The sequence below is a fragment of the Aphelocoma coerulescens genome, chromosome 2 (genome assembly GCF_041296385.1).
Source record: "Aphelocoma coerulescens isolate FSJ_1873_10779 chromosome 2, UR_Acoe_1.0, whole genome shotgun sequence".
Taxonomy (NCBI): Eukaryota; Metazoa; Chordata; class Aves; order Passeriformes; family Corvidae; genus Aphelocoma; species Aphelocoma coerulescens.
This window is the reverse complement of record NC_091015.1, coordinates 62,674,101-62,697,997: the sequence shown is the minus strand read 5'-3', so window position 1 is coordinate 62,697,997 and position 23,897 is coordinate 62,674,101. Positions and strand designations below refer to the sequence as shown.

At 36.1% G+C, this 23,897-nt stretch overlaps 1 protein-coding gene across 5 annotated transcripts in view; it reads left to right on the top strand.

Moving 5' to 3' along the window:
• The window catches only part of SUGCT (succinyl-CoA:glutarate-CoA transferase), a 341,829-nt gene that overhangs the window by 280,104 nt on the left and 37,828 nt on the right, over window positions 1–23,897 (top strand). For 4 of the 5 annotated variants that reach the window (XR_011149072.1, XM_069007789.1, XM_069007786.1 and 1 more), the window contains one exon: window positions 9,825–9,888. The exons of the other annotated variant lie outside the window; for it this stretch is intronic. Coding sequence is in view for 3 of the 4 variants with exons in the window: in XM_069007789.1 (XP_068863890.1) it covers window positions 9,825–9,888 (64 nt within the window). In the remaining variant the exon portion in view is untranslated. Of the gene's footprint in view, window positions 1–9,824; window positions 9,889–23,897 lie in introns of those variants that run through there. 5 annotated transcript variants of the gene reach the window in all.

The window sequence follows — 23,897 nt, the reverse complement described above, 5'->3', positions numbered from 1 at the left end:
TTCTAATTGTCTGCTTGAATAGCCTTAGATAGAATATGAAGTCATATAAAGTGAATTTTCAGAATAGTGCTTATGGCTTGACATGAGAGAGTTCTTCTGGTTGTTCAACTAAACTCAGATACAGTGACGTGTTGCAAATTGATGGTATTATGAAGGCCCTGAAATGGTTCAGAATGTAGACATGTAAAAAATGCTTTTTCAATTACATTGCTCATCTGCTTACATTTGCATGTTTAGGAAAATGCTCCTCCACCATTACTGTCAGTGCCACTTCCAATGCTTTCACATCCTAGCCTTATGTAATATTATGCAACAGGTGTCACTGCTGAGGTAGAGAAGAAATCCTCAACACAATGCTGAAGAGACAAAGTTGAATATAACTTCCAAAATACATTACAATGTTTGAAGATACGAATTTACCCAGGTGAACGATTTAGTGCCTGTGTTTGTGCAAATTTGTGTAAGATTTTAAGTGGAAAAATCTGTCCTTGGTATCTTCCTTTTTCCCTTTCCATCCTTGGTCCCTCAGCTTCTCTAGCAACTTGTATTGCAAATTTTATTGGAAGCATCATATTTAAAAACTAAAGTTGTATTTTTGCTCGCAGTTGTACATATAGTATTCACATACTAATTGCTTTCCACACTAAATTCTTATAGAGCATCTAATGCACATCAATGACTAAATAACTGTGAAATGTAGTATTTTCTAAACTATGTTTTGGTTTTTTTTTTTTTTTTTAATGAGGATTGTTTCTGAAAGAAATCACCTCTTTTGGGTGAACACTCATAGCCCTGAAATATCTTCCTGGCTTTGCTTTCTTTTTGCTTTACTACAGCTTGGAGAGAAATGTTATGGTTGTGTAATAAAATTCATAACTAAATGCTAATGATGGAAAAGTGGATAACAGTAGTTAAGCACTGAACTGCTGGAAAGGAGTTGAAGATACTGATATGAATTGGGAACTTACTCTTCACCTTCTCCATATACATCTTGCATCTAGCGCTCTTGAATCCCAATTTCTTGGTGTAGGTACAGTTAGGAGTTTTCTATCTTAAATGGGTTTGTTGCAAAGGCTAATATTAACACGGCAGAGTATAAATCAGGAAAAATCTCCATGTGCCAGAGTTTCTGTTGATGAAAGTTCCTTTGACTGCCCAGGACATCTAGCAACACTCAACAGCATCTATACAGTTTGTCAGTGTTTTCTGCACATGTTGCTATACAGAATTCCTTTGACTTAATTCAAAATGCTGTGTTTCAAACCACGGTCACATTTCCTTTTCTAAAGGGCTACAAAGGTCAGTGCAAGAGTATGCAGGGAAAAACCACTTAGGAGAGGTGTGGTGAATTGCTGCCTGCAGTAGACTGAAGGTCTACAGGGAGATGGTCTCATCTGAATATACTTTACAATACCAATCAGGTGCCAATGTTAAGTGGCATTCCTCTGCGGATGAGCAAGTTTTGCAGTCCTGGGAAGGGTTAAGTACTCTGAGCTGACAGACCAGCTCTAATGAAACAATGATGTATAAATAAACCATAACACTTACATGGCAGGGGAAAGATGGATGGAGTACTTAAAAGAAGGCTCTCGGAAACTTAGTGTGGTGTGCAAGGTTAGAATATATATACTGATTATGTACATTGTATTTGGTGAAACAAGTGAGACTCCCAAAGACCATCAGAAATAAAGTGATATTTTAGCGTAGTGTACGATGCTGTTTTTTAATGGTTCCTATGCTCACTATTAGCCTGATATAAAATTTGTGAATCTTTGAGGCCTTCTGACTATGAGGTATCTTTTCTGTCTCTAAGTGTATTCTTGCCACAACATGCATACCTATCTGTGAAAACACATGATTTCTGTAACACCTCTTAGTAGTGTTCACTGTGCAGTTTGGTTGAAAATTGTACATTTTACAATAACAGTTCCCTTACATGATGGACAAACACCTCTGTCATTTTTCAATCCAGAGTTGCATTTGCATATGACTTATTTCAATACTACATGGCAAAAAGTGACTTTGAAAAATCTAAGTTGTCCAATGCCCTATCAGAATTTTCTCTTCATCATCTCCAGCTCCATAGACAGGTCTGTATATGATCTCTGATGAACGTAACAAACATCCACAGAGTTGTGATGAAAACAATGGCAGTGGAAAGGTTCTTGGTATTTTTACCCCACCAGTCTCCCATTTATGGCACCCAGTGCTTGATGGCGTGGCAGTCCTAGATTATTAACACTGTAATAAGTTAGGAAATACACTTGCATTTCATTAACAAGTCAGTTTCCACAAAAGAAAACATCTGGAAACTTATTTTGTTGTTGTTTGATATAGAGATAAATCACAACAAAATAAAATAGAATTAAAGCCTTTCATGTGAAATTGTGGACACCCAAATAATACAACCTATGTACAATCCAGGATACTCTTCTTAATTTTTACATTCAATTGCATCTTTTAATTACAATTATTTGTAATTATGTTTGCTCATGCTTTTTGTTCAGAGAAACTACAAACATAATATTTAAATATTGAATATAGTATTTGTAAAAATCCAAAGTAGAAAAAATATTGTCAAAAGCCAGTGATTTGTAACACCATTGCTGGCAGAAAATTACTGGCCATTCTGACTGAAAGAAGGAAAAAAACCAGTCAGTATTTCAGACTGTTGCAATAATAAAATCAATCTGTTTCTGTAGCACCAGGTGATCAGCACAGAGTTATCAGTGTTAGGAAAGCTATGCTGCAGCTGGAGACAGACTCTTTGATCCCAGAGCCAATGCTTTGAATACAGCCACACCCCGTCTTGCTACCAGCATGAGCCAGGTCTTGTATCCAAATAGCAGTACAGCCAACCATCTTTGCTAAAATATTTCTGCGAGTTTACACATTCAAACCCACCAAAATATGGTTTTACAATTACATCAGTTCTCAGGGAAAAAGCACATCTGAAAAATATATGTATTTTTTACAAATTAGGACAGATTCTTTCCTCTGCCACGTCTCCAGACTGATGGTGCAAGAAGTTGTCAGGGAACTATAGTTCTGAGGGAAGCAATTTGGTTTTTAAACACCCAGACAGCCTCTTGAAATCAAGGTCAGGTCTGCAACCTCGAAAATCAGAGAATTTATGAGATTAAATACAGACTTGTATCCATGCATTTTCGTATATTTTGGCCTGAGTTATAAATATTCTCTTAATCTCCATGCTATTCATTACAAGTATTAAACATATCATATGCTAATAAACCCCTCGGGAATACTTCCTTCTCCAAAAGAGTTAAAAACCTGGTTCTTTACTGTAATATAGTCTGCTATTAGAAGAAAAGTACCTTCTTTTACTCTCATTACTTTTCAATACATCTGATGAAAACATAGGAGATTTATATAGACTTATTTAGCAGCTGTCTCATATTTACTTAGAATGTGAGATATAAATCGAATTTAGTATTTTTTCTCAGAAATAAGTATGTGTTGATGATAAGACAGTGGCAAAGGTGTTTCTGCTCTGTCAAAAATGGTTTTCATTGTTTAATACTTTTTGGATTGTTTAATGTCTCTTTTTTGCATTATACTGTGGCTGATTTAGCACTAAGGACTTTTTAATTTTGTAGCAGGAGGTGCTGGGGAAGTAAGACATTAATATGAGAACTATTCTCAATATCAAGGTCATATCTTACTTCGATTATGAATTTGAAAGATGATTTCGGAAATTGAATTACTAAAACATTAATTGCCTGGTCATATTGCCCCCAGAAACAGTAGATTCTCAGGTGGAAGAAGGTGAGTCTGTGAAGAACAGACTTTCATAGGGTGCCTGAGGTCACTGTTATGGGTATATTCTGTGCCAGTATTACTAAAAAGTCCTGGAAAGTTATCCAATTTCACCAACTTTATGCTCCCTTCTGAACTGAGGTCTAATTTTAGTCTAATGTGCAGGTGTCAAAATTTCAGACTTTTGGTATTTCAGTTAATGGATGACAAGTAGGATCTCCACTGGGATACTTACACAGAGCTTTGCAGAGAAAGAACCTCAGTAGAAGGAGTTGTCTAGAACAGTAGTAAGAATACATTGCTGGTGCAGGAAATTAATGAGTGTGGTCTCATGGAGGAGTTGAGAAAAAGCTGATATATGAGGGCTCACACCATTCTAAGACATCTGTTAGTGATGTTAGTCATTCAAAAGGTGTAAAGGACAAGAATCAAATGTGCAGGAAAACTGAAAGAGGAGAAAATCTGGAAAAGTAATACAGTGTCAAATTTTAAAGTCAAATAAAAAATGACATGGCCAACTCTCTGCTTCCCCAAATGTATACAAAACCTGTACATATCTCTATACCAACATGAGCTGTGTAAGATTAAAAAAGGTTGCTTGAAATTCTTGGCAAAGAAGAAGGATCTTGACATAGTAGCCATTACTGAAGAACGTTGGAATGACAAAAATCAATAGGAAAGTGTAATACTTGCTATAAACTGAACAGGAAGGACAGATTAGGTCATAGAGCTGGGGGAACTATATTCGGGCTACACTGTTGAGCCTTCTGATCAGGAAACGGATATTGAGTCCAAAATGTTGAAGGAGATAAAAGAATCCTCCAAGCCTAATGAGGTAGTAATAATGGGTGAATTCAACTGCCTTCAGACGGTCAAATGTCACATTGGGTTAGAGCATAAGCAGAGCAATTTCTTGTCACTCTCATTGATTGCCTTTTGAAACACTTAGTTCTAGAGCATGCAAATGGAAATTCTTGACCTCAGTGACATAGTGGAATGCAGGTAAGAAGCTCTTAACTCCTGTGTCAGAATGCACCTTTTTGGATTAAAGTCATGGCTACTGTAAAACTTAAATTCAATGTTGAAGAGCCAATAGCTAGTTTGTAGAACCAGTATTAGGCTAGAGGATATAAAAACTCTTTGGGCAAAAGATAAAAAAGTAAGGAAAATAAATTCTGAGAATCAAGAGGGAATCTAGGCGAGGTGTTCTGTAGCAGAACAAGAGATGAAGCAGAAAAACATGAAGTATTTGAATAATGTGACATGGATCCGGATAAAGATATATGCTGCAGGCCTCAAAACCCCATCCCCAGCGATGTCAATAAAAAGTAATTTTGTCTACAGCATATAGTAGCAAATAGCTATGTAGCTGTGACATAAGAAGGACTTGGTCAAAGCCATCACCTCACATGCACAAAAAAAAGAACAAGTTTGGTAAAGGAAACAGTCTGTAAGACACTGGCCTAGAAGAAAGCAGCAGTAGAGAATAGGGACATTCCAATGAACTGTGGTTTTCCTGTGTATATTCATACAGTATCACAGATGTGGTGCTAGGGACCTAAGAGACTATAACATACAGCATTCACTGTATAAGAGTGAATAAGAGACTGGGAGAAAAGAGGCACATTTATAGGCAATCAGAAACACCAAAGCCAGATTTTATTCATTCAAAAATTTGTAACGAGAGCACTTTTCTTTAAATTATGTCCTGTCTCATGAAATGGTGAGAAACTTCAAATATGAGAGGTAGATGCAGGTAAGTGGAGATATATGTGATTCATTAATGCAATACTTAGATACAGTAGAGAGCTAATGCCTTCTCCAAGTGATGCCTGCATATTATAAACTGTGTTTGGAAAGAAGAATAGTAAAATTATTAGTGATAAAAGACAAACTTTGCAACAGAACTTGAAAATATTGGGATTACTGCATTGGAGAAAAGGTGAAGGGGAAACATGCTGACAGGCAAACCATTCTGTTGTGCAACAACATTCTAGAAATACAAGACCAAGCAGAACCAGGCATCAGATGGGTATATGTTTAATATCTTTTCCAAATTTCAAATGACTTAACGTATTTTTATTTGAAAAGGGGTACTTTTAGGATTTTCTTCATTTTCTTCACAACACGTGCTGTTACTTCTTCAGGGGGTGATTATGGCCATTGTTCTATGTTCAGCATGTACAGGGAAAACTATTATTACTTTTCTGTGGTTTGGAGGCATGAGTAGTAATTACATTTACCAACAGCCAGCTGTCTTGTGGCTACAAAAATATGGAGAAAATGGTTACGTAATTTCCTTTTTGGCCCTAAAAATCCTTTTCACTAATCTTTAGATCAATCTGTGAAAGAGTGGTACCTGTAAAAATGCAAATTTTGAGTGCATAGCTCCACATTAAATAGAACTTTTAAAATATGGATCAGGGAAGGAGGGAGGTGGGAGATTTGATATGTTTCTGATTCCAGCATCTTCTTTGATAGGGATTGTCCCAGTTTGAGAAGCTTAGCTTGGATAGAATGGACTTGAAACCTTGCTGGCAGTTCTACGGGCAACTGTATTGTCATGGGTGATTAGTTACACGTGTCATCACAGTTGAAATTATGTCTGTATTTGGAATAAAATAAAATGGTATCACAGAATCAATTAGGTTGGGAAAGACCTCTGAGATCATAAGTCCAATCTATGACTGAAGACCACCATGTCAACTAGATCAGGTTCAGCCTTTCCTTACGCACCTCCAGGGACAGTGACTCCATCACCTCCCTGGGCAGCCCATTCCAATATCTAATCACCCTTTCTTTGAAGAAATTCCTCCTAATGTAAAGCCTAAACCTCTGCTGGAGCATCTTGAGACTGTCCTCTTTTCCTGTCACTGGTTGCCTGGGAGAAGAGGCCAACCCGCATCTGGCTGCAGCCTCCTTTCAGGTGATTGTAGAGAATGACAAGGTCTCCCCTGAGCCTCCTTTTCTCCAGGGTTAACAACCTCAGCTCCCTCAGCTGCTCCTCACAAGGCTTGTGCTCCAGACCATTCACCAGCCTTGTTGCCCTTCTCTGGTCTCATTTCAGTAACTCAATGTCCTTCCTAAATTGAGGGGCCCAGAACTGGACACAGTACTCAAGGTTCGACTTCTCCAGTGCTGAATGCAGGGGAAGAATCACTTCCCTAGTCCTGCTGGCCACACTGTTCCTGATACATATTAAAAGGGTTTTACTGAAAGACTGAAGACTGTGCTTCTGATTTTTTACAGTGATCTCACTGTAAAATTCCTCTCAAACATTATTTGATTCAGAAAATCTCAAATGGTAACAGATAATATACTATTTCTACCCTGAAAAATAAGCCATATGGAAAAAACCCTAAAAATTTTATCTACTGATAGCCATCATCTTTTACAGGATTCTCTTGGGTCATCAGTTCCTTATTATGAGCTCAGGTCAATACAGATGCAATAGAAGGCTCTACCACATCAGAAAGATCATGACCATTTCAGCAGTAAAAGACAATGGAGGAGAAAGCCTTTGAGTTGTGTCTTAACTTTTCCTCTGATTTTCCTTGTCTTTGATGATAAAGGATGTGAACGTTGCATTCTCCCAAGGCTAGAATGCAGTAATCTTATATGTTTTCTTCATGGTTTTTAAGAATGCACATAAGAAATTGGTGAAGTTTTTTTTTTTCAATTTCTTTTTGGGAATCCTTTGGGAATGCATGGAATGGGAATTTTCACAGTTATTTTAAACAGTGTTGCTGATGCAGGGGAAAAAAAGTCCACAGTTGTTGACCAGTCATTGCTTGGTAATTGTTTTCTTCAAAAGAAAAGTTAGAACTGAATATATCAATATAGTCTTAATTACTGTAGAAAGTAAAAATAATAGATATTTGAGTGTTTTTGAGTAAAGAATACATCTGAGAGTTAAATTCAACTCTGTACTAATAATGAAAATAATAATGAAGCTTGACTGCATCTTAAGCAATTCTTTTAAAAGGAGTAGCAATGATCCTCAAACATATTTCAGGGGTTTTGTAGTTCATTCTGTAAAGAAAAGGGACCTGGAATTTGAGTCTAACAAGAAAAGATTTAAAAAAAACCTTTTAAAAGCAGTTTAGGTCTGTCTTATGAGAACAAGAATTCAGAGACCCAGAACAGAGAAAAACGTGATTTTTGTGGAGCCCTGAGTAGCTGCTAGATAATTTGTATGTTTTTCTTTAACCAAGTGGAGCCACTTTTAGGTACATCCTTTAATTTGCCATCTAAAGAACTGCTTATTCACCTGAGCGTACTGTGGATTTCAAGTTCAAATTAGTGTGTTTTCTTGCATTCAGGCCTCAAATAACCAATTAAATGCATAAAGCAAGCTCGTGTAAGTTGTGGAGAAAGGAAACTTTCAATGCTGTTTGACTAAGGGCATGGCTGGAAAGGTTCTAAATATGAATTAAAACAAGCAATTATATTTTCTAATTCTGTCATTTGGAAAAAAATTCTGGATGTCTCACTTGAATGTCTACCAAAATTGCCTTTAACCTTCTGAAAGAGAAATAGAACTAATGATTTGGTATACTGCCAAACAATTAGACCAGTGAACAGACATTGTTCCACCAGCATCTATTATCGGAAGTATCTGGATTTCTAAATGTCAGCTAAATAGGTTCACCCCACAAGCTAAGAGCTGACCTTTTGACACCACCTGTTCAGGAATGAGAATTTTTTAAGCAGGCTATTCTACACAGATAAAGGGTTCACAAAATTTGACCTGGAAAGAATGGTTAAAGGAATTAGTTTTGTTTAGTCTAGAAAAGAGCAGACTGAGGGAGGATGTGATTACAATCTTCCAGTACATAAAAGAATGTTATAAAGATGTTAGTGATTGGTTTTCTATGTCCAGTTGGGGAAAAGACAAGAATAAAGATGTTAAATAGACAGATACTTAGAATGTGTATCAGGAGAAAAATTTCTAATCATAAAAATAGAGAATAAGGTGCAGACTACATAAGAAAATTCTCATCTCATTAACTGGATATTTTAAAGATTAATTGGACAAGCACTTGTCATTAATAGTCAAGGTTGCTAGTGTTGTTCGTGGTGTGAGGTGACTAGGTAGATGTATTACATGATCACTTAAAAGGCTTTTCCCGTGTTTCATTTTCTATAGCTGATACATTTGATACAAGACATTCTAGACTTGTTACATTGGATATGAAAATAATTGCCTACTGGGTAGTTATTCTTTTTTATTTTTTTATAATTCTGATTATATGATTAAAGTAACAGTGTTACAAGGATGGAAGAATAATAGGTAAGGAAATTACAAATATTGTTTATTGGCTTTGGGTGAAGAATTATATAGACAAGAGCAGTGAGTTTGCTAGTATGAATACCTTTTTCTCTGTTACTTGACAATTTTCATATCGCACATTGTTTTCTGGCTGAGGTTAATAACAAGGATCTGAAAATGGTGATGAATAATCATCCCATATAGATATACACAGGGCTGAAGCAAGGCATACCTGCTGAAAAGAACAGAAAAAACATCAAAATTATTTAATCTTTCCAAAATGTTTGTAAAAGCTCTTAAGACAGTATTTTGCAGTATGATCCGTCGCAAGCTCAATACTAACTAACAGAACAAACAAGAGAACATAGTTTATGTGTAGGCCTTTAGTACATATTGCAGGTTAATATGAAAGGGTGTGAAGGTTTTAACAGTCATTCTGTGTTGGTACCAGTTCTCTGTTGGTGGTTGAAAGTGTAACATGCTTGCAGCTCAGTTTCTTATGTTTGATAACTATAAGAGCTTAAAGATATGTTAGGCATGTGCAGTCTTAGTGAAGCATTTATTTAGCTGCATAAATAAAAAGTAGTGTCAAACATCAGAGCTTTCATTTTACACATTAAGCAAACTACTTGTGTTGTAGCTCCTTGTATTTTCAGAGAATCTGTCAAAGAACATGATAATGTTTATCTCTTTTTTTCCTCATGGGTTTAGGAACTGACTGTATTTTATATTACATACATGGTTTGTTTTGTTTTGTTTTGTTTTGTTTTCCTAGGTACTGCACAATGGACTTGTGATGGAAATGAATCATCCAACAGCTGGGAGAATAGCTGTTCCAGGTTAGATATTTAATCCTTTTTGCTAAATTAAATGCTACATGACATCCTGAGTGGTTCCGGAACTCAGCTGAGGACATGACACATCTTCACATTTCACTCAAATGAATAAAAGTTTAACCAGGCCGACATTTGTGCTTGTAGTGATTACAGTAGCAGAAAAATGGGTTAAAGCATGTGTCAGAATATCTTCTGGTTCCCATCGGTCAGTTGTCACAAAACACGAACCTGGATTTGATAATAGTTGCAAACTCCCGCTGCTAGAAATGTTACTGCTGAATCATCTACATGAATATGTGAATCTGTTTTTGATTTCATTCGATTTTGCAAGTTACCCAGGCTTCTTTTAGAGACATTTCTGTTTTAAAAACAAAAAAAACCAACCCCAAAACAACAAAAAAAAAAAAAGAAGACAAAAGAGGAAGGAAATTTGTACTGAAGACTTAATGAAGCTCTGCAATGATGAAGACTTAAATAGATATTTTGTACTTCCAAAGAACACAGAAGTATATACAGAAGTAATAAACTAGTCTCTCCTCTTTAAAGCTGTGAATGGATCAGGAACTGGTGTAGCTTTCCTTCCATCAGTTAGTTATGTAATTGGGTTATGTTCAACCAGAGCCATTATGAACATACAGATCCTTGCAGTTGTCTTGGTTTTGATAATTGATCCTCATCTGATAATCTATTAGATATTGGGTCAATTTTTCTACTTCTCTCTGCTTATATCTCTCCCAAGCCACAGTGAGAATTGCTTCCTCCTTCATTCAAAGTACTAAGTCCTGTCTATTTTTATAAGAACTTCTCCTTACATTGTCATTTTCTTTGCCAGTTCCACCGTCTGACACAGCATCTAGTTGTCATCAATTTCAGTTGCCTTGAGCACATGTAGTGTTAAGAAGAATTTGACCCATAAAATTTTTCTTAATTTGCACATCCTGGAATCACACTGGGATGCAGAAAGAGTTATTTGAAAGAAACCAATCCTGTATTAGATCATGTTTTCTTCATGAACAGAGGGAGTGTTTGTGTGTGTGGATGTGTATGCTCCATATTTGCTCTTTATCACAGTTTGCATTCCACATTTGGTCTCACTAGAGTAGGATCTTTGGTTGACTGTATTAAAAAATGCATCTCTAATTTAGATGCACATATCTGGAAACAGCAGTCCTTTTTTTTTTTTTTTTTAAATTTTCTTACAGAAAAGTAATACTGGTTAATTTACCCAAAATGAAAATAAAAATAAAAGGTTTTGACTTATTTCTTTTTTAAGAAGTAGAAATAAAAGCCTTACAGATGGTAGAGGAAGTGTGTAAGGTTTTCATGTTGCATACAATCTATAATCTATCTTAGAGAAAGCAAATACTCCTTAAGGGGATAGCTTAAACTGCACGAAGAGGAAAGAGATGAAAGGAATGTTCTAATGTCTGTCAGCAGCGATAGAATGTATTGGCAAGAGAGTGAGTTTTTACATAGGTAAGCCATAGTACTTCCCAAATCCTTAGTTATTTTTTATTTTATTAAACTAGTGACACTGCACTAAACTAAAATAAATCATCTTAGTCTCTAATGCCATTTAGATGGACTTCTATGAAGAGTTTCTTGTATTGAAACAGATGGCTGAAATGATTATTGGATATTTGAGCAGGAAAAGTAGAATTCCTTCCTTTCCTGGCACGGGAGGATAAGGAGGGGAGAGACAGGGGAGGAAAGGGGGAAGAACACTCATTCAGTGCGAGCAGAATGGACCTATTGATATCACTGGAAAGACAGTGCATTACTCTGTCCCAAAACTAAAGTGTGTTTGGCCACTGTTGATGATAGGTAACAGAAGTACCCTGGATTTGTCCTGCTCAATACTATATCTGAAGAGTAGAGGGAAGAGTGTGCAAAGAAAGCCTACAGTAGACAAGTTCCTCTCAATGAAAGTTAAAAATAGAAGTTTGGGGTTTTTTTCCAATGTGGTTATATTTAGTATCTTGTATTTGGTAGAGAACAAGTTTACTAAGCCCTCAGTTTCTGTCTCAGGATTGCTTATTAAGGAAAATTAAGTTATTAATGTGAATGTTGAAACTGAATAGACTGAAAATGTTTTTCTTTAAAGAGACTGGGGAGACTCTGATCCCAAAATAAAAATAGATTGCTGTTGTTTCTTAAGCATATAAGCCAGATTTTAATGTGTCCTTTAGTAATTTAATTGGACATCACACTTGAGGCTCTTGACAGAGGTGCAACTTTTGCGGCCAAGTAAAGTTGTGAGTGCAGTGACATGCATTTATTAAGTGAAGCATACTGGCAGATTTTAGCTCCAAGTATAACAGGTGGCCTCTGTGTCTAGCATATTGATTCGCAGTAGTCCTTCTCCAGGCTTGTCCTCAGTATGAGAGTTGGTTCAAATCTGTGTATGAATCCTCCACTGTAGATCTTGCAACTTGAAATTCTGAGAGATTTTGCCACTGACATTAGTGTAGGCTACATTTTTAATGTTGGATTTGGTAACTCATACTCCTCCTTTGCTTAAATATCTTTTGTTATGGTTATTGAATTTGGTTCTTTCCTCACCTAGTCAATGTTTCCCCCTTGCCATTTTTGTGATTTCCAGCCTAAGGTATACTGTGTGCTGATAAGTGTATTATAGGGCGGTGGTGAAAAGGGAGTGGGAGAAGTACTACACAAAACATATTTCTAGTAATTTTTCTTTTCAGAATGTATCTTTATGGTAGGAAAGAAAGAGAGCTTTCATTTTGATATCTCTTGTTTCAAGTATTAATGAAAAATGTCTATGCACATATACATTACACTGCTGTTACTAGTATCAAGATATCTCAGATTGAAGAACAGAGGTGAAAAAGAAAATTCATTGTGTCTGACTTAGAGTGACTCTATAAAAGATTGTCAGAACGTTCTGAAAAAAAAGTGGTTCTGTGGTAGTTCAGTAGTTTCATTAGGATAATGTTTCACATATATAATTCTGTATATTCATGTCATGATGTTATTCTAGAACTGACATATACATACACTTGATGTATCCTATATAGAATGTGCAATACTGTGAGAGAGCCCTGCTTGAGTCATTCTTGCCAGAACTGGTTCATCTGATTGTAGGGCTGAACTAATGAATCTCTTCTGTTTCTATACCTGAAGGCAACTTAATCATCTTTAGTTTAGGGCAGTGCTCCAAAGATGATCAGGAGCTGGAGCACCTCAGCTGGAGAAGTAGAGCCAGGGGAAAAAGCTGTCTTAGGGGGGCCTGTCAGAAGCCCTCCAGTACCTACAGGAAGGTTATCAACGTGAAGAGCTGGGCTCTTCACAGCAGTGCATGGTGGGAGGATGACAGACAAGAGAAATTCAGCCTGTATATCACAAAATCTTTTTCATCGTGACAACAGCCAGGTGGTGGAGCAGGTTGCCCAGAGAGGTCATGCATACTCTGTTCTTAGAAGTTTTCAGAGAACAGCCAGTTAAAGCCAAGGGCAACCTGATTTGACCTAAGACATGACTCTGATCCGACCCAAATAAGAGTGGAGTCCTCCTGAAGTCCTTTCCAACTTGGATTATATTCTTATTCTGTGATTAACATCAGTATCTCTTCCTCAGCTCTGTTGTGCTTAGCCGTCCCCACAAAGATCTGAAGAAGATATGACACAATTTAATCAAATGGGAAATGTAGAGCACAGAAAGTACACTTGGGGACAAAAAAATCATGTTTTATACAGTGCCAGATTGCAGATGGCACTGGATGGCACAGAGACACTACAGGTAAGTGAAGGGACAAAATTTTGAGAAGTTTTAGCATCTGGGTTAGTCTTGAACTACTTTGCCAACGAGTAATGGACTTTTACAAAGCATGTGGGTTTCTGGAAGCCACTGAGTATTCTGAGTGCCAATATGGAGCATAATGGATGCTCCCAACCCACACTGATCACAAAGGAAAAAAATAATGGATGCAATACAGTCTTTCCCAAATCTTTTCAAACATTTCAAACTTATATGATTTAGGAAACTCAGGTAATAATACGCCCAACTTCTGCATTATCTAGTCTCTAATGTTGACTTTTAAAGGCTGCCAGTTGTTTTTTAAAGTCAAAATGGTGTTTGTAATATTATTTTTATAATGAAAAGAACATCATGTGTTCAGCTGTCCCAAACAAGCTAATGTTTTTAGAATTTATTAACTAGCAGGAACCTTTGTGAACTAAATTTAATTTCTGACCCCTTCTAAGCCTTAGTAAACTGGGGATTTGGATATAAGCCTAGACTTTGGAATCATCTCTGATCAAACAGGAAACAATATAACTGTAGAAATTGTGTAAATCACCTCTTTTGGACAAAACAACTATTCTTAGTTTTGATAATGTTTATGGTGTATGTTCTTCTCATCCCCATTTCCTGAGTTGATAAACACTATGTCTGTCCTTTGGTCCATGATCTGCATCAAGGATGACTTTATTGCTCAGAAAAGCCAATTTCATACCTGGCTTCATAATTTCCTTCTGTGCTCTTGAGATAAAGTGTTTGGGGGACTATTCCAAGCTCAGTTAGGAAAAATAGTGCAGGATTCCTCCTTGACATAGATTTCTTGGACTGAATTCAGGCAACTTATGTTAATTAATCAACCCACTCAGGAGAAATATCCCTTTTTCCGGTCTTCTCCTGTCACTGTGAATTACAAATATACTACTGAAACAGGAAAGAACTTTTTTTTCAGAGGTAGGCTTTTCCCGTTGTATGATTCATTAAATGGTGTCATGGTTCCATGGAGACTAACTGCTATCAATCTCTTAGAAGAAGAGGCAAAAAATCTAATAGGACTTCCTTATTATGCCACAGATTTCTTCCTTAACCTTGGACAAGCCACTTTGTGTCTTACCAAACTAATTGTTTGCAATTTTTCAGATCTCTATTAGTAGCTGAAAACTACTTTGAATCCTCAGGGAAGGAATTTCTTGGGAAATTTGTTAATTTAAATATTTATTTCTATTTGTTATGCATGTATTTATACCTGTTTTCTTCATGTATGTGGAAGACTAGTTATAGTTAACGAAACAATACTGGTGTGTCCATGTATTTGATCAGTGCATTTCAATACAGGGAGCAAATATGGCTATTAGTGATACATACTATCTTTTTTTGACCATTTAATGTAAGTGTAGTAGAGGAAGTTTCAGTAGGACTAGATATAAAGCAGGGAAAAGTGACTTCCACATGGAGGAAGTTTGCAGGAAATGAAGGAAGTCTGTACTCCAATCCATTGTTTCCTGCAGCTAGGAGATCCTTCAATATAAGAACAACAACATAAAAAATCCCAACAATTTTTTCAAGATCGTTTGCTTGAACTTCTGATCCTGTCTGCTTCTCTTCGGGTGTTTTTTTCATATGTGTCTATGTGTGTATGTGTGTGTGTGTGCATGCATGTGCATAACCAATGTTGATTGAAAAATTTTAATTTCACTTCACTACTTATGGTACATTGGAGACAAACAGCTTCACTAGCATTCACCTTTTTTAGTCATCAGGGCTGACTGTTTATGTCTTTTACATTCACAGAACTGATTTCAATTTTGAGGAGTCCATGACCATTACAGGAACTTACACAAATAATGTATGACAGCTCACCTAGCTATCCTCAAAATAATTTAAAAAAGATTAATAAATATACAAACAGTATATTCATACTGATTGCAAAAACAGAAAAGAGATGGTGGGAATGTCAAGGAATATGTTATTGGCTTCAGGATTATGTAGAAAGGTGAGTACATCTTTTTAATGAATGATGCTTTAATTTGGAATCTTTCAAGATTCCTTTTAAAGTAAAACATAAATAAAAATTTCTAATATTTTTACTCCTCTGTCATATGTTTCCACAGTATTTCTCTACCACAGATTTAAAAATTTGTTATACCTCCCAGAATGGTCAAAGTGCCACAGTTAATACTTTTAAAGTTGTTTCTAGAAAGAAAAGGCTGCTGTTTCTTACCTAGTTCTGGTACTTCAGTTGTTGAAGGGAATTAAGAAATAGTGGAAGTCTCAAACTAACTGAGTAGCAGTATTGACTGGGCCCAGTATTGACTGTCACTCAAGCAATGGCTCTCCAGGACTGCTGTTCAAGGTCTCTGAGCCAGACTCTTCTCTCATCAGACCCTAGGTTTCTCTGTCAGTCCTTAGGATCTGGCAATCAAAGTTGTTTTTCTTGCATCATGTATTTTTTCCCAGGATCTGGCACTGCCATATAGGGAGGAAAAATGAATATTTTTCAGAGGACAAGTGGGGAGATTTTCCTGCTCTGTACATAATAAGTCAAGTAAAGTTGTGATTGAAGTATTGCTGAATGTTGATTGGTAAATATACTTCTAGTTACAGGAGAATATTTTCTTTATATTTTCTTCCATGTGTCCTAAGCTGTACTAGGATTTTCTTTTAACTGGACATAGTTGTGATGGAGAGTTAACTCAATAGTATCACCTTGCTGTCACATGGTGGGGGGAGGGAAGGGGAGAAAGCTGCAGTATTGACTGAATAACCAAATAAACTAATGAGTTTCTCACCAATGTTATTGTGCTAGAAATCAACTTTGTTTAAAATGATGTGGTTTTTTCTTCTGTTTGAATGTGTTTATCACTTCTTTCTTTATAAATAACAGTAATTTTGAAAGTAGTTTCTTAACCCTCACTCTGTAACAAGCACAGCCAGGTGCTCACACAGTTCAGGGTGTGAGATTATAAAGATACGTCTGCATGCCTCGGGTGTGTTGTAAAACAGCCAACTTACTCCAACACCCATAAATTTTTCATATATCTTTTTGATCTTTAATAGCTATTGGATAAGAAAAGGAATCTAATGTCAATTAAAAAAATTTTGGTTTCATTAAATGTAAAAATATGTTTTAAACATTTAAAACAATTCTACTTAATCCCTAGGACACTGAGTAGACTAATCCTCATTTGTGTTTCCTCCATATTGTCTTGCCCCAAGCCCTGCCTTCCCATCAACAGTAAGAGTGATTGGACTTATGCTGTTTTCTGTGAACCTAGAATGAACAATTTTGTGGTCAGCACTGGCCATTGAGTCATGTGTTTTGCCTTTTTATCACATTGACCATAGAATGTCATCAATTTAACTCTTTCACATATGTTTGACTGTAGTTTTTCAAAAATCCTCAAGAGATGGAAAATTCCTCAAATATCCACATCTGTCTTTAAAGGCCTGATCAATTTAATTGTTAAAAAAATCATGGTCTCCAATTTAATAGAGAAACTACTTTTTATTTTGTGTCTTTCATGAGGTTTAAGTACTTTTTGTGCCCATGAAAGTACTTACCTGACCAAAATTTCATCTAGATAACTTTTTGACAAACTATGTAGGGTAAATTGCCCAGATCTTTTCAGGTCCTTTGTGTAAGTACAGTGCAGTTACAGTTTTGTAGCTCTGTCTTTTTCATTGCAGTCTGTGTACTGTATATATACAGGAAAATCTGCAGTTGTATAGAGTGCATCACAAACTTCCTGCCTGACTCTGGGCAAGTCTCTTAGCCCATGAAGTTACATTTCTCACTTCTTCATGCAATAGTTTGAGAAAATAGAACTCACAATTAACTACATGTTTTTCCAAATTATGATTATAATAGGTGAAATTTGATGCTATTTTTCCTTGTAGTTTATGAAAAGAATCATTGGATAGAAATAAGGGGCAAAATAAGGCTTATACAGTTAACTTATTTGTTCATTTGATTAAGAGCCGACCACCAGTAGATAGCATGCACCTGTTGTAGGCTAGTAAATTTTTCTATAACTCCTGAAGTAGAGAATATTTAAGTTCTTTTAGTCACTGTGAACTTGAAATTATTTTTTCCCTCTTTCTTGTACTTACCACTCTTTCTAGTAAAGCCCAGCCAAGAAATTAATGCCATGTTGCATCAGAATCAAAAACCAGAATGGTGATTTTGACCCAAGTCTTGAATATTCTAAATGATGCGTTAATAATTGGGGCTATCAAAAATAAAGCATTGCTGCCACCTCTTTTGCCCTCTGCCATTTTGCTAACTATTCTAGAGCTCTTTTGTGATTCTGGGCAAGAAGGAAATTCCCAAGAATTCTTCCAAATGTTTTATGACTAGATGTTCCTTTTTCTTTTACTAGATTTTATTTATCTGCTATTGCTCACCAAATTTGATCCAAATGTTGAAATTTGTTTTGTTAAACATAAACTTCTTTTTAGGCAAGTAAAACTAGCTTGTTCATCCTAACACTGTGTAAAAGGTATAAAACAAGACAGAATAGAAGTGAACTAGTTTAATCCAGGGTCTGTTGAAACATTAGGCATTGGGTCAAGACCTGATCAGAAAAATCCTCCTGATACAGTCTGTTAAGGTACAGAACAGAATTCCCTACGAAAACACAGAATCCCTGTTTCTTTAGTTCTCTGAAACTAGACTGAACATAGAAAATTAAAGCAGGTTACCTGTATAAAAAGCAAATAAATGCTCTATTAAATTGAATTAATAATGAATTTTAAAATGTAATGTGAGTTCATTGCTTTAAATTAAAGTCATTTAGAAATTGTGCCTCTGGCAGGACAATAAAAAAAGTATTTTGATTTGTGTGCAAGTGGAGTGTTCCTTGTGGGTTTTGAAATAGATGCAGAGATGAAATGAGGCAGAAGTTCGCAGATTAGAAAAAGCTTTTTAATATTCTTCGCAGGCTGTTTTTAGAAACATCACAAGGAACAGAAAATCAGGCCCATTTGCGAAGAGAGGCAGTACAATTTATAAACGTGTGGGGCAAACAAAATTTTAAAGCTGATGATGCACAAATGCCCAATTCCAGTCATCCAGTTTATACACATTGAAAGCACAACTTCATGCACACATCTGCTATTTCAAGCCCAGGAACACAGACATACAAGCTTGTACAGACTCATAGCAATTTAATAGTATTCTAAAGAAATCACTAAGTTTGTGCTTTAATTAAAGCTGCAGTGCTTTGATTATGAGATTTAGATCCCTATATGAGTGAATCTATGACAAAAACTCTCCTGTAATTTGAAACATTCTGGTTTTCACATTTGTTCATACAGAGGGGGATAGAAAAGATAAAAAAGGGCCATAGAACTTTGTGTTGGTAGTATTTACGTTTGGTACCTTCTTAAAAGGCTGGAATAAGGACTTGTGTTGTAGTTCCTGAGAGGGAAGTTTTACTTTCTGACTTCCTCACTACTCATAAATCTATATCCCCACTGTATGATTTAGTAGTTGTTGTATCTCAAAACTGAATGTCGAGTTTAATAGCTTACTTTTCTGCTCCTCATTTTTGATTGGATTTCCGAGAAAAAAAACCATCAGAAAATGCTTACCTGTGCTTTTGCTTCTTTTAGATTCAGGTACCATGCTCTAGCTTTTACTGCCTCTAAAAGTGTTGTGAGAATACATGGGTAAAGTGTAGATTTGATGTGGCTGCATGGCAATGTTAGATTGCAAGAGGACACTTTAACATATCCTTTGAGCATTTTTGTAAGAATGATAGTGTAGAGAAATCTACTGAAGGAAAACAAGATAAATTGGGGGAGCAGCTTAGAATTTAAAAGAAAACCCTTGGTGTCTTCCAGTTAAGCCATTCACTTTCTAGGGGTTATTATTCTGACAGATTTTAAGCTTTTCAACATGTTAGCTAGTGTGGTGATACCTTGGAATCTTCCTTTCAGTTGACTTCAAGAAAGAAAGCAATACCTTGTTTACTACTTTAATATGACTTTCAGATTCTCACTGCTAGAAAGCTCACCACTCAAAGCAACATCACCCACCAGCAATGTCCATGAGGTGATGCTACCATTTCCATGAATTTGCCTTTACTTTTTTTACTTTTACATTTTTAATGTTTGTTGTTTTGGTTTTGGGTTTTTTTTAATATAGGACGTTTTCACTCAGTTGCTATATTTTTAGGCACAGCATATACAGGTATTTTCATAGATTGATATTCTTTTTCCCAAGCATACACAGACATGAATCAAGATCCTTCATTGATTGTGTTTAGAAGCTATAGGTCTAAAAGCTTATCTTACTCTTGGAATTTAATCTTGTACTGGGCACCAGTTACAATAAAATATAATCCTATATTTCAATAACATAATTATCCATTACATTTGTATATCACATGTGACTATGTTATAAACTCTTCTACACTTGACAACCCAAGGAGGTTGTTTGGTGTTAAACTGTAGAGAGAGAAGGATTAGGTCATTATGGTGCATATAATTTATAAGTAGAGGTGATTCAGAAAATTCAGAAATGTGAATATTTTTTTAGTATATAAATGTTTTTCTTTTTCCTTTTTTTTTTCAAACAAAATCTTGTATAAGGAAAATTATTGTAATTGAAAACAAAGTTAATCCCTGGTATCATACTGAATTTTTACCTGCTTGTCTTTGAACAGTATTTGTGTGTAATTTCACTAATCTTTGATATCCAAGAAAAATAATTTAAAAGCCAGGAAAAAAAAATTATTTATTTATAAACCAGATTTCAAATATTGGGTACATTCAGGGAATTTACATACCCTGATGATTTGCTGTGAATTCACTGTTGATGTTAAATGCCTTAGTAAATTGTGGATAATTTTTAAACTCAGGATGAATGAATTAAACAAATGTTGTCTTATTTACAGTAAAACATGTCCTCAGTAAAGTTCTCTGCTATTTTTTGAAGACTCTATTTGGAGCTTTGTCATATGATTTTTTAAAACTTACTTTAAATAGTCAACTAAAATGTATTGTAAAAGATAGAACCTAATATATGCAAAACAAAGCATTCCAATCCACAATACACTTTGTAATATACTGACTGATAATTACACAGAAATATTAAAAAGATCCATCTGTAGAGGCTCTTTAAAAAGCCAAGAGATAAGATTGAAAGCTCAATCATAATTTAGTAAATCTGTGTCTTCTAGTGCTTAATGTCTTTACCAGAAGAGTTTTTAGTAGTTCAAGATTTAGTTTTATATTTGAATAATGTAACCATTACCAGAGATTCTTCGGCCTCATTACCAGACCTCTTCTGGCCTGAAAGCCAGAATATGATATGGACAATGAAACCTACATTTCTTCATGGTTTTCTGCAATCTAAATTCAAAAGCTCTGACCGTGAACTTCCCTGTTTCCTACATTTGATGACAGCAAAGCAAGAAAGGTAGAGCCTAAGAGATGTTTTAATGAGGCTTCTACCCATCAGTAGCTTGCTGGAGTCAGCTCCAAGCAGTCACAACCAGCAGACCCAGCCCTCCACTAGACAGCTAAAGGGGTGAGGTGAGGCAGTTAGACTAGATGATACCTATAGGTCCCTTGCAACTCAACTATCCCATTTTTTTCTATTCTGTTTTTAAAACCTCTTCATTTACATCTTCCTTAGATCTTCTGTCCACCTGTGTGTCTACCCACCTCCCTCAAAACTTATTTTCTAGCAAGAAAGACCTTTTTATTTCATCAATTTAATTTTTACCCTTCCCTTCCAGTCTAGCATTAGTATTATGGATCTGTTCCACAGGCCATATTAGATGGGCACCTGACAACAAGACAGCCTTTATGATGTTTCTGTTGTATATTTGTTCTCTGATGTACACTGGGAATGTCTCCCTGAATTATGGAACGATCTATTCCAGGTTTTTTCATAGACAAAAATGCATTATTCTCTCTCACAGTCACAGTGTGTCCAAGACCATCAGAGGTTAAGAAACTGGGTTTGTTTGGCAGATGTTTCTTATTATTCTGCCAATTAAGTCAACAATAGGTATTCATAATCCTGAGGAGGCTTGGAGGTCATAGAAATTACAGGGCAGGCAGAATAGCTCATGCACAAATAGCTAAAAAAGAAAGTGATCTTTTGGGGATTCCCACCCACCCCTTTTATTCTGCTTGTCCTAGGGGCGGTCATCAGTCAGTGACATTGTGCATTGGCTTCAACCCTTGGTTCTGGCTGAAGTGTTCAAGGTCCTGAATGGCACAATCTCTGTTTTATTCTTTCAAGGGATATATTCTTCTACACTCAGCTTCAGTGCTTCGTCTAAGTATTAAAACATTCTTCTCAGCAACTAGTTTAAAATAAGTTGTTGGAATACTTGTTAAGAGAGAATAGGCAGCCGCCATGGAATAGATAGCAGTTATTGTGAGGCACCATGTAGTGTAGAGCAGTCATCTGTTACTTTACCAGTATAGAGAAACTCATTAGATTCTTATTTTCTAGTCTTCTCAAAAGTTTATCCTTGCCAAACAAGACATGGAGCTGGCGGAGAGAAGCACCGACCTAAAGAGGAAAAACGGATATGGAGAAGTCACCAAAGAGCTAGTTTGTGTGCTTGTGGCTGGGATGTTAATGGCAATTAAATGATCTCTGCAGGTAATTTAATAGAGTACACTGGACTTCTCAGATGTGGGGCACTCTCTGCCTGCCTTATGCAGTAAAGAACAGTGTGATACAACAGTCAGTCAGGTGAGACTAACAAGAATAAAGCATTACTGAAAGACAAAGCAAGAGCTTTAAAGAGAGAAAAGAAGCAGCCATGAGGCAATGAACAGTCATGAGATTTCAAGTCCACTAACAAAGCTGAATTCCCATATAAAAAATCCTTACTTAAGCATAAAAGTACTGATACATAGTGAATAAAAGCATTGGCTGGGGAGTGTAATGATGAGAAAAATATAATAAAACATTTATACTATCACTTATGGTGAAAAAGAGAAGTGAAGGAGACAGAGTTGGTACAAATAATACCTAAAATATTATAGCAGCTAATAAAAGTATTTGATCTACTGTGACCCTAGAAGGAATGTGACTGTGTTTTTATCTGAACCCAAGAAACAGAAGGGCCAATATATGCCTGTCTCACAGTCACATAATCTGGCATCCACATGTACTTTTGGAGATATAAAAGATTATTTAATGAGAGACAGAAACATATATGGGGCAAATGATTCCAGCATATAGGAGATGATGCTGAAAGAAACAGAGAAATTTCTTCAAATGGCAAGGGCAGCTGAACTGTCTAGCAAAAGTACCAAAACAGTGTTATCAGTGCTGAACAGGGACAAATTAAAGGAAATTGGGAATCAGGATAAAGACAGACTGGATGGGGATGAAAGTGTTGCGTCGCACGGTAGGTATTGAGTGAAACAATACACAAGACACTAAAACCCTGTCTGGTTCCCAGCAAAAACATGTAAAAAAGTAGAGAGCATAACAAGACTTTCTGTCCAGTGTGTTGTAGCTCAGGAAATAGAGAAAGCAGTAAGATGTATGGAGGACATAGAGATTACAGTTAAAAGAAAGGTGTCCTCTGCTTGTCTTGCATAAGTCCAGATAAATCTGTTGCACAGAAGGATGCAGAAGAACAATGTCAGCCTGTTTATTTTCAGAACTGTTCTTTCAGGTCTTAATCAGTTGACTCCAATTGGATAGTGGAGCCATCAGCAGCCTAATTCTACCAAGATCGTTAGTGACAACTTTAATCTGGAGAATTAGAATTCATGATGCAGGTATTTGAAGCCAAAGAGCAAATGCAGCCTGTGGAGAAGAAGTTTGACAATCAAGAGATGCTACATACACAAAGTATTAATTTCCTGAGCATGGTAGAGGAGAGAGTGTTCTCTGTGTGTGTTCTCCTTTTCAGAAAATGTAAGATCATACTTTAGGGAACGAGACACACAAAAATGAAGCGGAAGTCAGAAATCAGCCTCAATACAGTGAGATGACTAAAATTCAGTTTTTCATAATGGCAGAGTAATAACAAATAGTTGATAACTCTACAAGAAATGACATTATTATGTCTATTGAAGCTTTCAGAGAATGACTCAGATGCCTAATTGTTCCTGAGGAAAATTTGGAATAAACTGAGGATCTTCATTTAGCCAAACCTCAGAACATATTGTATGTATGTATGTCAGCACTAATAGGCAATAAATAGATTGTATAAACTATCATCGGTTTAACACCTCTGTTTGTCAGGCTAAGACTTTTACCACTCTGTGGT